Source organism: Triticum urartu, chromosome 6 (genome assembly GCF_003073215.2).
Source record: "Triticum urartu cultivar G1812 chromosome 6, Tu2.1, whole genome shotgun sequence".
Classification (NCBI taxonomy): domain Eukaryota; kingdom Viridiplantae; phylum Streptophyta; class Magnoliopsida; order Poales; family Poaceae; genus Triticum; species Triticum urartu.
In genome coordinates, this window is record NC_053027.1 from 575,671,039 (window position 1) to 575,685,120 (window position 14,082).

A 14,082-nucleotide genomic window follows, 5' to 3' on the forward strand; every position below is an offset into this window, starting at 1 on the left:
TGAGATTCACCTATTTCGCTTCATATGTAATCTATATTGAAATCTTCTAAAAAGACTTATATTTAGGAAAAGAGGGAGTAGCAGATATTGTGACTTTGTGAGGACAGCGGCATTATTGTGGTCTTCGGTTCTAGCGTGGAGATGAGTGCTGGAGACATCTTGCATGCATGCCGAATGAATTGGTTCGCTGGGAGTGCCGAAATCTACTATATCTAAATAGGAGCCCCCACTATTTGAATTCTCTGCGCTCTCATGCATCCACGTCACCATAATTATTTTCGGCCATTTGATTCACTACGATGGCTCAGATCTGCAGCTCGAATTGATCCCGGTGCTTCACGCGGTCACGCCCCTCGGGTTGACTCCTCCTCCCTCGACCCCATGGAAGCGAAAGTGTGCAAAAGCGAACCGTCGTCCTCGAGTGGGAACGTCCGTGCAGAATGAATCCCTCGCCGTCTCTCATTCCCCATCCGTTTCTCCCCAACGATACAAAACCCCATGCGGGAACGGACGCAGCAGAATGCAGCTTCATCTAGGGTTTGCGGCCACCGTCAGGGGTAGAACCGGCGGCTACGGTGGCGATGGCGCGGCAAGATCGCAAGGTGATCGATGTAGAGGATGGGCGGAGCCGCAGTTCAGCCGCATCAACAAGCTCACCAACATCTTTGAGGGCAACCTGGAGCGCAGTTCAGCTTAGAGTACTCGTGATTCTCTACAGGTAAGTCACCTCTCTCCCCCCCTCCATCAGGCCATGCCTGGCCCGATCGGATCTGATCTAGGGTTTGCAGTCGCCCCCCCCCCCCCCCCCCCCCGCCCCCCCTGTTTGTCTCTTTTTGCGGCGCAACATGATATACCAACAGCACCGCGAGCCCTTCATTTTCTTCCTTAAATTTGCCAAGCCAAAGGAGAGGCCACCCTTCGATTCTATCCTTTGGGCCACCTGCTTCTGTTTACATTTTTCCTACTGTATTTGATTACCAATTAGGAAAGCCTCCGCTGCTGCTATGCTATATGTATGGAGATTATCTGTATGCTATGATCAAAGTTTCAATTAGTTTTTCGCGGGACCTTAAAACATCGACGTTTCCTATCTGCAGGCTGCATTGAGTGGCAGCGATCTGAATGACTCCCAGCCCACGAAGGTCATGGTACGATGGTCAGATGACCTTAAAACATTGACGTTTCCTATCTGCAGGTTGCCAAGCATGACATGATTGAATGCCCGATGGTCATGGTACGATCCGGTAGGTCCGTGCCCTATCTCGACTCTACTATTATAATTTTTTTAGGTTGCTTTTCTGCATATGTTTTTCTTGATATATTATTGTTAGTGCATAATTTATAGATTTTTTATTATCTTGCGGCAAATACTCTATGTTTGATATGTAGATTACTGGAACGTCTAGGAACTGCTCGATATGACAGCTTACACAAGAAGGTATGCAATGAATTTTTGTAGGATAAACATTCTTGATGTTTTAAGCAGCAACAATGTCCAATACTGTGTTGTTGGACCAACTACGGTCTTGAGGTTTGTGCCAAGATAATATGATTTCCATTCTCTGTCAATTTGTTACTGATATTATCTCATGAAAATTCTTGCCTATTAGGCTTAATGCACAATTCTGTCATCTGTTACCCTGTTAAAGGAGAACGTAAACTTCTTGCAGAAGAATCATTTTTCCATGTGGGATGCCATCTTCTGAATACACTACTAAGCGAGTTGATCCTAAGTTTTCCCCTCCTAATTCTGTGGTTGTATCTCTTCTCTCCTATACCCATCTTTCAATTTTTATCCATTCCCTTATTGTTCCATCTTTATCTGACATTTTTATTTGGTAAGTTTCACTTTTAGAGAAAAAGCTTGAAGCAAGGGCGCATGTATACCTGAGCGTCTATGTTAGCCAAGATGTACATATAATCTTTTGAGCTAGCAAAAAAACTGCATATGCTTATTTGTTTTATAGAGTTCTATCTGATGATATATTGATATGTAGCCAAATTATGAATGTAGCTCGCCATGCTTGCCAGACATGAAAAACTACGGGATTTGTTGTTATATAATAATAATTTCAGTTACTAACAATTACCAGCTGTTAATTTGTGTTTCATCTGACATTTCATGCTAACATGCTTAGAAAAAGTAAAGATATCCCACACCAATGTCCCGCAGCAACGCGCGGGGCATCATCTAGTTAAAAGAAATAAACAGACCTTGTGTGATACTTAATTAGATGGCTTGCATGTGCATCTACTCTTGGAGACAAGCCTCATCAGTTTATCCGCAAAATCAAGCCTTTCAACTTGGCATTTCTGCTCCATTTCGTCCATGTGGGCACACATGCGAGCATTGCACTCCCTCAACAGCGTGCATACCGCCTCAGCGTCCTGATGAACACAAATTCCCAAGTGCAGCGACAGTTGATAAAATAAAATGTGGATCGACAAGTGCTGGTAATAAGCAAACAGCAGAGACAATGGAGAGGTGGGAGTGTGCTGATCTTACCATCTCTGGATATAGCCTGCGTACATGTTCCGCGAATTCTTCTGCAGAGCTTGGATACTGCTCTGGATCTGGAGTTTGCTCTTGATCACTGGAAATAAATGGGTGCTTCTCATTGTGGGCACGGGCTCTTGCGATGCGTCCAGCATTGCTGACAGTATATCCAACATCATCGCGGCGTAGACCCTGCTGGGGTAATTGTGATATCAGTAACACTCGGAGTGTTTTTGGAGCATCTTTTGGGGCAATCATGTCATAATTATAGTGACAAGATTATATATGCATTGGGGTATCATGTTAGTTTCAGATTAAATGCTCACACGGGCTAAGAAGAAAGACTTGTCCCCGGTGACACCTGTGGTCAGTATGCCAATCATCTTCCTCAGCGTGGCACAGTCAAACAGGGAAATTCTTGGAAAAGCATGTTGCCGAAGGGTGACGGCGCCTAGGTCCATGTTATCCAGGACAAAAATCTGCTATCCATGAAAAAAAAAGCAACCAGTGAAATGCTTAGTAGGCATTACATTACAGTAAGAACACAATTGCAATTTGTTGTAAATTAAAACAGAGGCCAGCTACCTGAAGGAAGAGATGGCAGCCTGCAAGGTGAATCGGGGAGTACCCTCTTTCCATGTCGGCCTTGAGCTTCTCGACGGCCGGCATGAGGTGCTGGAGGACATATTCGCACCAGTTGAACTCGGCGATGGTCGAAATGTCACACAGCGCTTGCCAGTAGTCAATGCTGGTGTAATCATACTTGGAGGAAGGGCACAGCACATGCCCAACCGTGAAAACCACATACGCGATCTTGAAGCAATCGATCTCGACCTGCGTCGCCGATGCCTCGCTCAGCTCTCTCAGTAGAATGGCCTCCACCGCCTTGAGGCTATGCGTGCCCTTGCCGCCGACCTCCGCCGCCGCGCGCCTGAATTCCTTGCAGGCCTCTGACAGACGGACTGGGTTTGGTTATATGGTCCTGGCCCCACACGGCAGTCCGAAGACGTTTCTGACGTCCTGAGGGGAGAAGTTGATGGAGGTCTCGTCGTCGATCCGGATGGACCGGTCGTCGACGTCGACCCTCTCCATCAGGAAGGCGCTGAACTTGAGGTTCAGCTTGGGCAGCGGCTTGAGGTGCAGCATGCCGCCGAGCCCGGTCTCCGTTGCCAGCCTCGTCTTGAAGCCGTCGAATCGGGCCACGGCGGCGCAGAACCTCTGCACGGATATCCTGGACGTGACCGCCGCGGGAGGGGATCGGGCGCCATTGCCTGCCGGCAAGAGCTCGAAATCGAGGCCGAGCCCGTCGCGAGGGACGGCGGGCGGCGTGGTGGTGCTGGACGGATCTTCTCGGGCGTCAGGCGAGACTATTAGATCCTCCAGCCAGAAATCGGCCGAATCCATCCTACTACGTTGGATTAGAATAAAGTGGCACTGGAATGCAATCGAACTAGGGTTTTGGGCACGGTGGCCGGCCGGCGGACAGCCCAAATACAGAGCAGACTTTAAGCGTGATGGACGCGGCGAACGTACCTTGCTTGATAACCAGGGGTGCGGCGGCGTTACCGACGGCCGGGTTGCTTCGCCGTCGTCCCTCGCCTCGATCGATTACGGCCGGCGGTGTGCTTGTGCTGCCTCTGCGCGGGGGGCGATGGATGGGTTGGTCAAATGCGGCGGCGGAGTGTGAGAACGGAGAAGAGTCAGAGGTGGCTAGTAATAACGGCTGAAGTGACTGAACAGCTAGAGTAAAAGTGTGGAAGCTGCGCGCACACGCTTGTTGCAAGCCCGTAGCCTTAGGTGGATAAAACAAACAGCAATCACTACCGGAATAACCCTATATGCCTACGGCCTTATCTATGCCGACGGCTTTTTGTCGAGGCCGTCGGCATAACTCGAGCTACGCAGACGGCCTGGGAAAAGCCGTCGGCATAGAGAAGCCGACGGCATACCTCCATCTATGCCTACGGCAGCCGTAGGCATAGTTAGGCCGTCGGCATATATCGATCTATGCCTACGGTGGCCGTAGGCATAGTTAGGCTGTCGGCATAGATGTGGCCCTGGTGGCCCAGGGACAAACGGCGGGCTGACGCCGTCAAATCTATGCCGACGGCCTTGACGGCGGCCGTCAGCATAGATATTATCTATTTTTTAACTAGGAGCTGCCACGTGGCAGATCTATGCCGACGGCAAAGCCGTAGGCATAGTTTTCCATCTATGCCTACGGCCTTGCCGTAGGCATAGCCCCGCCACGTGGCACCTCCTGGCAGCCCCTGGCCGAGAACTATGCCTACGGCATGGCCGTAGGCATAGATATTATTTGTTTTTATTTTAAATTATTTTTATTTTTTAAGTTAAATTTTGTTTAATTTAAATCTAACTTATCTAAACTTAAACATACACAAATTATACATCGATTTAGGGTAGAATTTTCCATAGATTATGAATATCCAGTTTGTTTTTGTTTTTGAGTATGTTAGAAATGTGGCCTCCTGTACTTTTGCATATAGGTCCTTCTGCTTTATTAAAATCATAAGTAATTGATACTTGGATTGATTTTGACGAAATTCATATGGTTTTTTATCAGAATCTTGAAAGGATTATGTGCTATACTATGTTTCAAATTTGAACAAACTTAAATCATGTTTGCTTCATCAGACTGTTTCAAGGATTGTGGTGGCGGGTGCAAAGGCAACTGGCTCAGGAGTGTGACCCTTCATGGACGCCGATGCCGTTGTCACTTGGAGGGAGGAAACGGCCATGTCGGGTTGACACGAAGGGAATCTTATGGTGGGTTTGTCCCAGACCTTGTTCTCAAGTGTTCCTATGGGCCGACCTATCACAACCAGGTGAAAACGTCCATTGGTCAAAGCTCGTCCGGTGAAAGTCAAAGGCGTAGATTTCCGGGTCAACTTGTCCAGGGTTCGGCTGACCGGGGGCCTTGGTGGGGGACAATGCCACCAGAGCATCGCGACGAGTCCTCATACATGTCGAAAAGATGTGTGCCATGTCTAAAGAGGCAATACGCGGCTCCGGTGTGAGGTTTGCCCTCATGAACGGCGATGCAATCGAAGTAATCCTTCTGCAGTTTTGGCGTTGCATGAATATTCCTGAACACTTGAAGCTCGAAGTAATCCTTCTGCGGTTTTGGCGTTGCATAAATATTCCTGAACACTTGAAGCGTAATCAATTCATGAGATTTTTACACAGTGAGACACATATGATATAATATGTGTGGCAATTTCTTATATTTTTGTAAGATGCAGGAGTATGTGAAAAAATCCCCCACCATGGATTGTTCTTCGCATGTCTACGAGTGTGGTCGGGGGGCCTTTGGGGGCTAGCTATGCCATCAAATCTTGCGCCAGGTCCTCTTACATGTCTGGAAGTGTGCTGTCAGGTGCAAACAAACGACACGCGGCTCCGGAATGTGACCCCCTTCACGGAAGGCGCTTTGCTGTAGGCATAGCCCTGCCACCAGGAGTACCAGGGGTTGCCACGTGGCAGAGGTATGCCGACGGCATTGCCGTCGGCATAGCTCTGCGACGTGGCGTTGCGTGATTCGTCGGCGCTTTTGACGGCGCCGTCCGTTGCCGTCAGACGAAAAACACTGCCGACGGCTATACTATGCCGACGGCTGACGTCAGGCCGTCGGCATAGAGCGCGAGTCCGGTAGTGAATATCAGAAATTGTGAATGGATCTGGAGCTCCATGGAACCTGAAATTTCAAAATTTCAAAGAAAAAGTCAAACTTTTAGGTTTCAAAAAATTGTGAAAAACAAATACACACATACCTATAGATGTATACCACTTGTCTATAAAGTCTCGTGGCGAATACATTTATGTGCGAGCTGCAAAAAATAACAAAACCATGTATTTCTAGCACATGTAGTACTATTCACTATAATAGGACGTGATTTTTTTATAAACTTACATCAAAATGTATTTCATAATGAAATTTTACACACGTCTAGTATACATCTATAAGTACTTGTGTATTTTTTCAGTTTTTTTTAACTTAAAAAGTTGATTTTTTTTTGAACTTTTGAAAATCTCAAGCTCCATGGGGCCCTAGAACCAAAAGGCCTCACTCCAACAATATTTTCTTTCTTTCGTGTAAAGGACAAGAATATATTATAAAAATGTATCAAAAGTAAAAATTGTATGTGCGTGTATGTGAGCATATGCAATTTTACTGTGTTAAAATAATATAAAAGTATACCAGAAGCGAATAACAGATCAAACAAAATATAAATTACACCGAGGTCTCTCGAACTTCTGGTTATGAGGCTTCGAACAAAATCAAATACCTCTATCTCCACAACATGCTTGCATATAGTCCATGTACCTCCTTCCTAGATGTAGATGCAATATCTATCATGTTTTGTCTCTAGATTGGCAACAAACATGTTCTCACCCACTGAGCTAAAAACAAGCCCATTGGATTGCCCTTGTGTTGACATGCATCACTCTTCAATACATAACTTTTTGAATCATCACACAACTTGGAACCCTCCCCTTCTATGTCATCCACGACCAATTTTGGCTCCCCCTCTCGGTCAGATTCATTATTACTACCTTATCTACCCTCTCTTTCTTCTTTCCTGGATTACAGGAACTCATCATCTTCACCTATCTCTCCAAACCCTAAACCTTCTTTCCATTCAACGCTCCAATGGTGGGAAAGATCTCTAGACCCCCTGCCCCCGGTTCACCACGCAAGTGGCAAATCAAACACGATTGAAGGATGAGAGCAACGATGGAATACATGGGCAAGAAAAAAAACGCATCATGGGAGATTAGAAATCGCTCCATGCACTCTCTTTGTCACTTGAAACCCTAACAACGGTTCCAGGCCAACTCCACCAATATATTTTCCCAATGTCAAAGATGTAAATAGTGAGTATGACAAATAGTGGCGGAAGCGTTTATGCGCTAAATTGTCCTATAACACACATGCCCCTCCAAATGCTACAAAGTGCTATTTAAAACATCGCTCAATATTCAACAATGCTGGTAAAAGAATACTAGCCTTCTCACTTAACTCAATGTGGAATTATTCTTATTATTGATGTATGTGAAGGGGAGTCGTTGATGTGGAGTTTCACTCGAGGAAGTAATACTTCATGTGTTAAGGACGACTATGCTGGAATACAAATAGAGGAATTTATTATGGTCGAGTCTACTGAAATGTTTTATAGATGCAATGTTTTTCCTAAGATAGCACATGGCGAAAGAGTTGGGTTTGTTTTGCAGACTGTTGACCACATGATTACATTGAAAATTGATCTTATACATACAATCTTATCATGGAATATATGACTTACACATATGTGCTAGACTTGAAAACTGGCGTGCCTGATTGTGGTTGGTGACATTGCTCAGGAATCATAAGAATTTTTCGAGAACTGATGGTAATAATATTAAAAAAAACCCTAAAAATAGAGTCTGTAAATATGTCCATGCTCACTAGCCTTATTATGCATTGTGAACGGTACCACAGAAAAACAAAGAAACTAGAGGATAGCCTATATAATTTCCAACAATCATAACTTCATTTCTCATTGTGTGTTGTTGCACTGCAAATTGGACACTATGAGGATAACAGTCATCAGAACGATTCTTCTTTCCTCTATGTCATAAGAAGAAACATATAACAAGAGAAAATGGGCGAAGAAAGAAGCAATTATGTGGTGAGAGGCAGCAACAAAAGAATCAAAGAAATTATTTGCCGTCTGCAAAACAGCCCTCCGAAACCAGTTTAAGAGGTGTTTTTTTATACGTTCGGCTACTGGGCTCGAAATCATAAATTAGCACCCAACGTGGGCTTTTGTGTCCAGCCCAGTTCTGGGCCCTTGACGACTTCTTCTTCTCTGTTACACGGCCTGCTCTTTATTTCACCAGATCCCCCATCGCGTCAGTGACTAGGGCGAGATGAGCAGCCGCCGCTGGATGACGAAAACCTACTCCCCGAGATCCTCCTCCGCCTCCCGCCGCAGCCCTCCTCCCCCCCCCGCGCCTCCCTCGTCTGCAAGCGTTGGCGCCGCCTCGTCTCCGACCCCGGCTTCCTCCGCCGCTTCCAGATCCACCACCGCCGCAGCCCTCCCCTCCTCGGTTGCTTCGTCCAAGAACCTCACGGTATCTCCTTTCTACCTGCTCTCAAGGCCCCCAACCGTGTCCCTCCTGGCCGCCTCTCTTTCCAGTCCGGCCACTATAACGGCTTTAAGCTACTCAACTGCCGCCATGGCCTCGTGCTCATCGCCGACAAGACGCGGCACCACCGATTCCTCGTGTGGGACACCATCACCGGCGACCAGTACCACCTAGCCATCCCCGCGCTATTCGACACGGAAGAGGTGGTGCTGATCAACGGGGCGGTGCTTCGTGCTGCGGGAGACACCCATCACTTCCAGGTGGTCTGTGTAGCAACACGCAGACTCGATCTGCATCGTCGACAAGCAGCGCTCGCCTGCTTTTACTCGTCGGAGACCGGCGCGTGGGGTAACCTCATCTCGACACCCATTCCGTCCGACCTCGACTCCCAGTCAAACCTTCATATCTACTTATTTGGCATCACAATTATGGAAGCGCCCGCAATGCTTCTCGGGGACTCTCTTTACTGGACTCTTACTGATGATTCATCAAGCATCCTTGAATTTGATCTTCAGAGGCAGAGTCTGGCTGTAATACGGATGCCCGAGGATGTGTATAAGTATGAAGGTCACATCACGGTTATAAGGGCAGATAGTGGTGGGCTGGGTTTCCTCATGCTGACAGACTTCACCCTGCAATTATGGAAGCGGAAGATTCATTTCGACGGTGTTGCCTCATGGGGGCTGGAAAAAACTATTGAATTGGACAAGCTACTTTCCCTTAATCCAGAGAAGGGCAGCATTATGATACTTGGGTTTGCTGAGGAAAACAGGATGGTGTTCCTGGGGACATTTATCGGCCTCTTTGCACTCCAGCTTCACTCATTGCAGTTCAAAAAGCTATCTGAAACCAAAAGAAAATCTCACTACCATCCATTTGAAAGTGTGTATACTGCAGGTAATAGCATGCCTTTCACAATGTGGGCATGACAAAAACAGGTTATTTTTTGGATAATTGGTTGATGGAATGTTGTTCACATCCTTTGGTACTAAGCTAATAATTCTAAGTAGTGTCATATCGGTTATTTATATTTCTGCTTCATGATCTCTTCATTATGTAGCGCTATTGTTCTGTGGTGGCATTCTATGTAATGCTTCTGAGTTGGACAAAGTATTTGTCAGCGGTATCTAGTACAGTACTACATGTCACCAGTTTTTATGTAGCCAGGTGGCAGGTTATCATTGTTCTAGTGTGGCGTGATTATTGTGATTGAAGCTGAGGGGGATTGGGGATTCCTTCTTTGTCGAGAAAAAGTAGCAACATTCTTTCGAATATTCTGACACTATTATTATTACTACTACTATTGTACAATTGTTACTATCATTGGATTTTAAGTCTAGCAGGCTTTCTGTTTGCAATTTTAGCATATGAAGATCCATAGAATAAAACAGGTAACACCAAGTTGAAAATTATCCGTATAATAATTGAACTAAATGTCATTTTTGCCTGCCTATTCACATATGCAAGAACATTATATGGTAGTGGTAGTGCATAGCTGCAGTGCAGTTTTTTCCCCTCACGATGAGATACTACATAACAGCTGGAAGTTGAAGATAACGACATGAAAACTAGAATGTCAAATGTATATAGCTTAATACATGCAGTTGGAAGCTTAATGCTAGTTACAGTTCGGTCATTCAATATTGTTAACCCTGCTGATCTTCTAATATTTGTAAATCCACAAAAATGAAAGGGTTTCAAATTTAGGAATGTCAAATGTATATAGCTTAATACATGCAGTTGGAAGCTTAATGCTACGTACAGTTTCGTCATTGAATATTGTTATCCCTGCTAATCTTCTAATGTTTGTAAATCAATAATAATGACTTGTTTTCAAATTTACGAAACAATTGAGGATTTTATCACTTGGAGGCGAGTCCTGCTGTGAGTGGCAAGTCCATTGGCACCAGCATTTAAAAAAAAAAGAGTTCATTTCATATTTTCAGCCTAGATTCATTTACTAATATAATCTTAATCTGAATTTTCATGATCACTTCTGTTGCTAGGATGTATTAGTATGAGCATATCTGTTATGTTTGATATGGCGTGAAATGAGTAATTCTAGATAACTTATCTTTTCTGATTAGCCAATTGTCTGAGGCTGCATGTTCTTCATTTTTATGTTATTTATGAATATAATGCTGTTTTGAGGGATATTCCTCGAAGTTGACCAGAAGTGTGGTTTTGTCTACCCATTCCTAATGTTGTTTAACCCAATTTTTTTTTCCTTTCTAAAATTACACCCATAGGTTTATCTGAATATCTCCTTGATGTCTTCTCATATCTACTCGTTTTCTTTTGGAATATAATTGGTTATTTGACTTATTATCCTTCTAGAAACAGATGTTGGAGGTGAACATGGTCGAGCTGAACTTTTGAACAATGCTTAAGGTGACTGGCTGATCAGATACACTATCATGATATATTGGTTGATCAGGTAAGCTTATCTTCTGCATGTAAGTTGATGTATCTGAAATGTTACTTTTGTTGTAAAAGATGCTACTTCTACAAGTACCAAATGTAAAGAGAGGACTCCCAAGATTCTCCATACGAGGCTTTACTAAACCGTTCCTCACCTGGCTACCTCCTGTCATGCTCTCATGGCAGTCTGCTTCCTGGATCTCTTCTGTATGTGCTGCTTCCTCATCCCTTCCCCAGCAGCTTTCCATCCGCTTCGTAATGTGCCTTTACCCAGCTACTGGATTTGCTTTTTAGCTTGCCCTCCCTTCTATCATACTGCCTTGTTGCGGGTTTACTTCATCCTTAGTTCTCTAGTTCCTTCTGATAATGCAAGCGCTTATCTCCCTCTAGCTTCCCAGATGACAGTTGACTTGGGACCCTTTCCCTTTCCCATTCCTTATTGCTGTGTTCGTGCCTCCTCATAGATGAGAATGCAATGCTAAGTAGTACTCCCTCCGTCCAGAAATAGTTGTCATCAAAATGAATAGAAGGGGATGTATCTAGACATATATTAGTTTTAGATACATCTCTTTTTATCCATTTTGATGACAAGTATTTTCGGACGGAGGGAGTAGTACTATGCTTCTTCAACATTTTCTGGTCTTACTTTTACTGGTTGGTACATTACCTTTTGATTTTTAAATTCTTTATGTGTTCATGGATCTATCAAGTCCTCAGTTTTGATTTATATATTATCCATCTACACAGTTTATTGATAACTAAAAATCTCTTAGCATTTGGTTTTGAATTCCTTTGGTTATGCAGGCTTATAGCTATGCCATTTAACCTTGCTGCTCATTTAGGAATGTTATAATGCCTAGTGCTACATTTTAGACTGTCACAATACTCCAAGAGTATGTCCTCATTAGATCTTATACTACTATTTGTCGTTTTTCCTGCATTACTAATTTCTTATGGACAATTATGCTATTTAGCCTGCTTGCTTAAATATTTTCTCAACATATACTCCCTCCATCCCAAAATAAGTGTCTCAACCTTAGTACAACTTTGTAAGGTTGAGACACTTATTTTGGGACGGAGGGAGTATTAGTTTGTCTGTCTAGCTGCACACACGTAATTGGTCATTTGGCCATTAGCCTACAATATAGCTTGTCTAATCCAAACAGATTATTACATGGTTTATGTGCAGTCTGATTTCTTCTGTTTTAGTTACCACAGGTGCTTAATAAATTTTATTGAACACATGATATAAAAATTACATGGCTAGATTCATCACCAAAAGTGCTTTCAACAAAATTGCACTTCTTCATGTTTTATATCATATTATCATCAAGACTAATGGTTAAAGTTTTGCCTTTTATGCTGTGCATAGTCTTATAAAAATGGACTTCTATTTGGAGTTTTGGACCAAAGTAGTATCAACATATATGCCAATCAGATAAAAATCAAATGTTTCTGTTTACTATTACATGAGCTCCTCATAGTCAGTCATATCCACATGCACATCATAACATAATGTTTCAAACTATCTCATAAGGTAGGCTGTTCAGTGTTTGACTCCAAGGCCACTGATCATGTAGCTTCTCCTTTAGTCAAAGCAAGAAACTTGAGGATATGTTAACAATAGAAGGCATACCAGTACAAAATTACTTATTTATTTTCAACAAACCACTGTCTTATTGATGTTCGCAATTTCTATTGTTGGTTTTGTCCAGTAATGCTGAGAAGATTCAGCTTTGTGCTTTTGGCACTAGTTCCACAGTGATAATTAAGGAATGCTAACTACCTAAGTCATACCAAAGTTGTGAGATGACTGGGCCTGGGATGCCTCAGGCGAAAGCCTAGTGCCAACCTCGTCGGCAACGTCGATGGTGACGCCTTCGGGAGCCGCTTCCCTTCATGGAGGCGTCATTGGGGAGCTACCGTTGCCCGCCCTTTCCTGTGCTCTGGGCGAAAGCCTCAGATCCTTCTCTTGTGCGGTGGAATGATCTGTGGCGGCGACCGATGCCTTGGTCATCGTGGTGCTGATGGTTGACCTATCTCTTGGGGTCTCATGGCGGTGGTGAGGTCTTGGTGTTTAGTGCCCTTTGAAGGCGCCTGAGGTTTTGTTGCATTGCATAGTGCTCTGGTTCCCTCTATTTGTGATGGTGGTTCCCGCTCTTCGCGATCTGCCCAGTGGTGATGGGTGCTAAATTCTTGGTGTTCGCTGCTTGTCGTAGCTCGTTTCTGGTTGTTCCTCTGTTGTTCCCTGTCACTTGTGTATGTTGGGTGCTACGTGCTGTAGCTACTGTGTTGTATCTCAATCTTGTTTTATGGAAGTGAAAATGTTTTAGGCCGGCTTTTGTCCGCTGTAGCAGCTTCAATAAAAATTTACATATTGGTCTCGGTGTTTGGCTGATGATGTTGGTTGCTCTGCAGGTACCTGGAGTTACCGTTCTGGTGGCTGAGATGCAGACGGCTTGTTTGCTGTAGGTTCGCTGTAGTGGACTTGTAGGAATTAATTTGAACATTTTGTTCGCTCATGACTATAATGTAATCTGAACATCATGTTAATTCACGCATGTAATGTATTTTCTGTAAAAGTTAGTTAATTGGCATGAAGACACAGTGACTTGCTTGGATGAATTAGACCCGTGATGTCCCATGTGTGTGTGCTGAATTTTTATCCGCTTCTCAGTCTCAGTAATGAACGTTCAGTTATTCTGCTTTCTTTCTTCAGACACGTGGAATCAGATGAGTTATGTTATGTTTGAACTATTTTAGTCATATGGATTAGCTTCTGCACATTGATAACCGCCTTTATTTTTTAGATTCCGGGATAAAAATTGCAGTGCTCGGCCCAGGTGAAGCCCAGTTACATTACACACGGTCGCATTACACACCACAATCTGATCATGCACACGGATCAAGATGAAAGCATATTGGTAGCTTGTTATGAAATTGTTGTTTGTTAACATTCAGCTCTGATTTGATTTGATCTTTAAATGCTTCCTATATGTAGATGTAGCTTCCCA

At 44.1% G+C, this 14,082-nt stretch overlaps 1 protein-coding gene across 1 annotated transcript; it reads left to right on the forward strand.

The window, feature by feature from the left end:
* Window positions 1-7,721: 7,721 nt before the first annotated feature.
* On the forward strand, window positions 7,722-13,693 carry LOC125517110. Its single transcript, XM_048682299.1, has 4 exons — window positions 7,722-7,737; window positions 8,423-9,544; window positions 10,985-11,084; window positions 13,487-13,693. Exons 1-3 carry the CDS (start codon window positions 7,722-7,724, stop codon window positions 11,035-11,037), a joined length of 1,191 nt encoding a protein of 396 aa, XP_048538256.1. The 3' UTR covers window positions 11,038-11,084; window positions 13,487-13,693.
* The last annotated feature ends 389 nt before the right edge of the window (window positions 13,694-14,082 follow it).

What these genes read in the sequence shown, in the direction of transcription:
- LOC125517110 (XM_048682299.1), top strand. An exon ending in TGAAAGTGTGTATACTGCAG is followed by an intron (nt 9,545 to 10,984) that starts GTAATAGCATGC and finishes TTATCCTTCTAG; the next exon opens with AAACAGATGTTGGAGGTGAA.